The sequence below is a fragment of the Cryptotermes secundus genome, unplaced genomic scaffold, assembly GCF_002891405.2.
Source record: "Cryptotermes secundus unplaced genomic scaffold, Csec_1.0 scaffold360, whole genome shotgun sequence".
In the NCBI taxonomy this organism is placed as follows: Eukaryota; Metazoa; Arthropoda; class Insecta; order Blattodea; family Kalotermitidae; genus Cryptotermes; species Cryptotermes secundus.
Window position 1 is genome coordinate 36,422 of NW_019720568.1, and position 6,678 is coordinate 43,099.

At 37.0% G+C, this 6,678-nt stretch overlaps 1 protein-coding gene and 1 long non-coding RNA gene across 7 annotated transcripts in view; one reads left to right on the forward strand and one right to left on the reverse strand.

Annotated features, from left to right (window-relative positions):
• Positions 1-4,098, forward strand: part of LOC117282686 — an 11,937-nt gene extending 7,839 nt beyond the window's left edge. Inside the window, exon 3 of the long non-coding RNA XR_004513522.1 lies at positions 4,031-4,098. This is a non-coding gene — a long non-coding RNA (uncharacterized LOC117282686). The remainder of the gene's footprint in view (positions 1-4,030) is intronic.
• LOC111869022 (dihydropyrimidinase) overlaps positions 1-6,678 on the reverse strand; it is a 146,674-nt gene that overhangs the window by 13,711 nt on the left and 126,285 nt on the right. For 2 of the 6 annotated variants that reach the window (XM_023860214.2, XM_023860238.2), the window contains one exon: positions 4,045-4,277. The exons of the other annotated variants lie outside the window; for them this stretch is intronic. In XM_023860214.2, the coding sequence (XP_023715982.1) occupies positions 4,045-4,277 (233 nt within the window). The remainder of the gene's footprint in view (positions 1-4,044; positions 4,278-6,678) is intronic. 6 annotated transcript variants of the gene reach the window in all.

A 6,678-nucleotide genomic window follows, 5' to 3' on the forward strand; every position in this document is an offset into this window, starting at 1 on the left:
ATATCAGAGAAATTCAGGAATGAAAATGACGTTACATACGAGGTTGATGCATTTGTGCATGTCGTACTAAGCAAGGTATAAAAACAGTTGCTTTATGAGGAATTAGTTCGTACCATTGAATATTTGACGCAATAGACAAGGTGTTGCAGAAACCGATGTTGCTATAACCAAGTTTTACTGTATTTAGAGCAAAGCTGGATTACTAATTTCAGTACATTATACATGTTTCTGAGAATATAAAATTCTGAATATCATCATTCCAAATGATGGTCTCATAATGATTTGTTTTTTATTTTACGCACAAATCAGGACTAAAATGACTGCAAACTACGAATTTTCATTTTGGAATGTAGTTTTATAATTAGCATGGCATGTAAACATGCTACAAATTATGCAGTAACACAATTTTGACAATGGAAGAAACTGAAGAGGCTACAGGCAAGTACTTCACCTTCCTCCAACTCTTGAAATAGGATTTTATGTGGCTACTGTAAATGCGATCAGTGGAGGAAATTTATTCCAAAATTAACAGAAGGAAGACCATAATTTGTATATTGTGCAAAGCTTTGGAAGCGTTTACATTAAGAAGTGATGCAGACAGTTTTTAACATTGAGGTGAATCCTGAATATTACACTCGTACCCTAAGAGACTGTGTTCTTATCTGAGGCAAATGGTTTTTATGACATAAACTAGGGCACTCAATATGGATATAGAGCTTAATATGCATCAAGTGTATTAAGAAAATAAAAACAAATTAGTGTCTGCACATATCAGTGTTAAATTCATCTGCCTCTGTAATAAAGTGAAGACAAAGCTAGAAGTATGCAATTAATCTGCAGGTATTCCTAGATATATGAGAGTTTGAAGAACATGTTTAAACTTTTACAGTCTTTTCTTTCCCATCTGTAATGCAACAAATGAATTTCACATTTAATTTATACATTGTAAGATTTGAGGCTTTCACGGCGGTGACTATGAGGAAAGCAGTCTTCTGGGATTTGGCACCGTGTATATGTGGTGTTAACCGACGTTTCGGAGGAACGTATCGCCTCCATCTTCAGGGTAGAAGAAAAAGTATAAGAAATCTGCAAGCGACAAGACCGTGAGAACGGTAAAAGCAGACAGTCTGCNATACTGTATGCGCAGCAGAGGAGGAAAGGAAGGGAAGAGAGTAGATTATATTTGATCAATGTGATTTCACTCTGTTACTTTTTTCAGAACACAATTGTTACATAAATCAAGGAGTACCTGTAAATTAAATGCAGCAATTCCATGTTACCAATAATATTCCCATTTAAAATACATGAACACAGACATTCCAATTCACATTGTAGTATCAAGTATACTCAAACATGAGGCTCGACAAATTCTGGGCACCAGGCTGCTATAGCTCCAACATGTCCACACTTCATTCTGGCACCTAATAATTTCTGCAATTTTTCTAATATTGTTTCATATTGAAATATGAAATATTTAAAACTCCATGATATGTAGTTGTGACTCCATCACGCTAATTGCAGCTTCAGCCCTTATCTTCAGATCATCATCACTTGACAGAAATATATTGTAACATGTCTCGTTACTAAAGACGCCGTAGAGATTGTTAATTGGTTTATTCAACCACCTACAAGTAACGGCTACAATTACTTATCACACAGTTGCGGGGTTTCACACTTTATAACCCAAATCGCATTAATCTGTTACTACTGTTGCGGGGATTCACGATTTATAACCCTATGCGCAAATCAGTTCAGTCTGCCTTCAGTAGGCTACACGTTTGCAGTAGGAGAGCTATGTATCGCTGTATCACACGCTCCCAATTACACAATCACACACACGTCCGGTTCTTCTTTCCGCGACGGCTGCTATACTCCAACTGTAGTCCGCTCACTGGAGAACTGTTGATCACACACTCTCGCTCGACAACTACTGATCTCTGCAACTGCCACAGTACAACTAACTCGACGACTGTTACGTTACAACTCTCGGAGGTAGCTCGAGGACTAACTCGGAACAGTCTTCGGCGATGGCCACATTACAACTAGGCGGCTGTCACAGTACAACTAACTTGCAGCCGCTGTGCAGCTCACTTATATAGCCACAGTGCTTGCCTGTTGCGTAATGAGTGCCACGTCATCCTGTTATGTCACCGCTGTTGACTCGCATTGCGTAGCTACCAGGTTGCGGGGGCTCGGCTAACTTCAGCTCCACTCCGCTCACTTCGGTTCCGCTCGTGACGTCACCGCGGGGAGAGTGGCGGGGTGATGACTCGCCTATTACGTGAGCGCTACGTTACCGCCACGTGCCGCTGGGGAGGTAGGGGTCCTTCGTTGCGCAACATGTCACAATATAATATTTTTATTGGCATAACTAGTGATTCAAAACTGATCACAGCCATATGTCATAAACTATGCTATCTTGAAGGATTCTTGTAAATACCTTGCTCTAAACACATGCTGAATGATGATTTATGTATGTGCTATAGTTTAATCACAAAGTCAAAGGCCATTGAAATTTATCATGTTCCACACTCTAATAAATACAGAATGATTCATAATAGTGCTCATTTTGCGCTTTCATTTTTTTTTGTTTATAGCATGTTAACAGAAAACCACAAAAGCAAGTAAAAATGGTAGTACAGAAGTTTCAAGCATTTTTATTGGACATGTTCAAAATATTCCCCATCAGCGCCCGAACACAATCTGCGATGCCAAACAATGCAAGTGCAAACAATTCCTATGTAGTAACATTATTCTGGGACACCTGTAGTACAGGACTTGTGGGTGAGCTGTAGAAACATCCTATTACCTGTGATATTTCTGTCAATACAGCATATATTTTATAGCTGACTACAAATAATATACAAAACTTCCTACCACTTTTAAATTTGTACCCTTAATTGTAATTTTTTGAAGGTGCTGCTTAGATGTACATTAATCCTGTTGAGGCCTAATAATATACACAATTAATTTTCTTACAACACATACACAATTCCTTCACCAAATATCAAAGTCACATCTTCTATTACACTTATCTGAGTGTAACTATGTGTGCATCGTTGAACACAAAAAAATAAATGGCATGGAGATGCTTCAAGATTCCTTGCACAGGAAACCTATGAAGTAACTATAGATTAAATTCTCACTTCTTTAGACAGTCCAACCTGAATGAAAACAATGCTTCACCCTGAATTTTATGTACACGCACACAAGCGAAATTCAGTATTACTTAAAAATAGTTCTAGGGTACCTGTGTGAAAAAGTTTTCAATATCCAAATATACTTAGATGTATATTCAGGCCTATAACTTATCCAATTTGGATAAAAATCACATGTTACTGATCATTTTTGTTACAGACCAAATGCTGAAATCCATAAAATCCTGTTATTCACAGCATGCATGTAGCCAGTTGCCCAGATGTGCAGTAAATACTCGTAATAACTCTCATGTTGCAGAATGTACCATGCAAATCTGATATTCATATGTAACAACATTTTGCGTGACTTCATACACACTTTTACAAAGCTGTGACTTGGTGATTTTTATGAATATATTTTTACTGTTCACAAAAATTTATCATAATGGCATTTCAACACAACAAAACATATTTCCCTTACAGAGTTCTACAAAATTTTGCAAAAATATTTTAATTCTGGGAACACTAAACATATTATCTTAAAAATTAATTTTTGTTCTGACTTACTAATACCATTCGGTATAATTTTAGTAAAAATTGATTTCTTTAAAAGTGGTAGCCAAAATTGTACAGTATAGACCAACTTTAATTTTATTGCTAATGTTTACACAGGCAGTTTAGATTACATACATCTTCAACAAGACTGAGTTGTATAATTGGTTCACACTCTTTAACCGATCATAAAAAGTTACAGCACATCTAATTAAAGCTGCCCATTTAAAACCACACAGATATAAATCATACGTAGCTGTTGTGTGGCAATGGTCTTGTCTTATATTAATATATCTGATACTGCATACACGCCTATCTGTATACTGTCCCTCATTTTCCAGGTCCTAGCACTTACGAGACAAGGAAATCCACGAGTTTGTTGGGTGTATTGGAATCAGGGCGCAGAGGGGGGCTCCTGACGTGTGCAGCTGCATGCTGCCAGCATCTGTTCCAATGGTGGGTCCCATCTGTCCCCAGTGAAGCTGCTATAGTCTCTCCAAACACCACTTGCCCCTGACACCGCTTCTGTTTTATCACATCCCCAGCAGACTTGCTCATCACATGCACCACATAAAGAGGGGCATCCACCTGTGTGCCAACATAGTGACCCTCAGCTCATGCTGTTAGAATATTTTATGTGTTAACACAGGAATACGTGGATTACCTGAGAAGAATTTTGGCATAGTTTATCGTAAAAACTGATAAAATGCTAAAAAAAAATTTAATTTCAGATACATTTACAAAACCTGCACTAACTTCACAATATAGGATCTTCCTTGAGATCTCATGACTATTCAGCAGCTCATGAAATTCCTTGCTGAAAGTTTATTACCATTGTCACTGTTGTAATTGTCGTCAATAAAGTTTCACCAACAGGCCTTATTGTGAGCCACTTAAAACAAGTTCAAATTTTCCAAATCTATTTCTCAATGACATATCGTAACAAAATTAACCCATGACTTCCACTTGTGAGGTTTCATGTATTTATTTCCTCCTGAGAGCAGTAAGTTGAGACTATATAAAATACCCTGTTTTAATTATTATAACTGTATTACGCTATTATATATTTTCGTCAGAGGGGTTAAGGCCCACAAAACTTTACATAAGTTGGATTATTATATGTCAGAGATGACTATAAATATGTACATCATATTATATATTTTCACAGTTCTCTGCAGATAGTAAAAACATTGGGAAGTACCTAACATAATTTACTTCATAGCAGAAAATGGTTAAAAATATCTGCTTACCCAGTATCACAACTTTCTGTTCACTAAATGAATGTATTTTTGGAAGTTCTTACACAAAGTTGGATTTGCATAAATCAGTATTTGAATAATCTGGGGTGGATCTGTGTATTAACTGTAAGATTTAGAAATGAATGCTCTTAATCTGGAGGGCGGTTCTTATCTTTGTTGACCGGTTCATGGCTCTGCAGTTTACAGCAACCAGTGCACCACCAGCTGCAAGGTGCATACAAATTTTACTGATGAATCAATTTGCCTGTTGACTGATAACATTCAGAAATAAATAGTTACAATTCAAAGATCACAGGAGGTGCTGAAAATGCTGTCCCTCTACACACAGACATTCTTGGGACTCGAGGAAGAGGTTCTGATTTACCCTTTGAAGTTGTTCTGCAGGAATATTTGCAATTTCCATACTAATATTTTCTTCAGGGGTTACTATTGCAAACTTCGTCCTTTAAACAACCCCACAAGAAAAAAAATCACCAGGATTAAGAGTGGATGAACTTGCTGGCCAAATGCCACTACTGATAACTCTGTCCCTGAAGACATCAGGCCAAACTTGCATAGACATATAGGCAATGTGGGCAGTAGCTGAGTTACCACTGGAAAGAACTGCTCGAGAATAGCCTGTACACGTAATTAATTGTTTCATTAAAAAGCACAGGTCCAACAATCATTCTTGCAGTTACAGCACAAGAGATACCAACTTCCACTGGGTGGAGCAGGTCATTGTGGCTTAAATGTGGATTTTGTGAAATCCAGTAGCGATTATTTTGTGTATTTATGTATCCCTCAAAGTGAAACCACGCTTCATTAGAAAAGAGTGTCAATTTCAGATCGATCTCACCTTTGACAACAGTCTGTAGAAACCAAATTAAAAAATGAACCCTGCTAGCTGGATCACACGGCTGCAAGGCATGAGTGGACTACCACTGTTTTGTAGGGTATAAGCTTCAGCAATTGTGTTGATGTTCTTGCACTAGACTTTGACAGTCCAATTTCTTGAGCTAGGCGTTTCAGTGTTTTTCTATGTGTATGTTCAATTCTGGCTTCTATGTTACATGTTTTTGTTTCTTGTTTATAAAGAGGAAAGGTATATCCACTGAAGATGCAGTCTTCAAGCTAACAGACAGTGTCTTAAAATCCATTAACCAAAAAAAAAAGAAACATGTGGGAGGAATTTTCTGTGATTTAGCGAAGGCTTTTGATTGTGTAAATCATGAAAATAAAATTCTATGGCATTTGAGGAACAGTGTTAAAATGGTTCAAATCCTATCTAACAAATAGAAAACAAAAGGTTGAAATAAAATCGCCTAAATACAGTCAGAATTTCTTCTCAGACTGGAGAACAATAAAACATGGAGTTCCAAGGATCCATCCTGGGACCCTTGCTTTTCATAATAAATGACCCTCCACCAATAATAAATATCTCATCAGAACCCATAATATTTGCTGATGATACAAGTGTCATAATTTCTAGTAAAAATTTTGATGATTTCTGTGCAATGTCTAACAGAGCACTCTCTCACATGAATAAATGGTTCAATGCAAACAGACTTGCCCTAAATCTTGATAAAACGAAAGTAATGAAATTTACAACAAAAAATACTCCTCAGTATGTTTTAAATATTGGATATAATGGAAAATATATAGAAGAGTCAGTAAATATGAAATTCCTTGGCTTGCAAATTGATAGCCACCTAAGTTGGTCAGACCATATAGATAAGTTGATTCCTAAG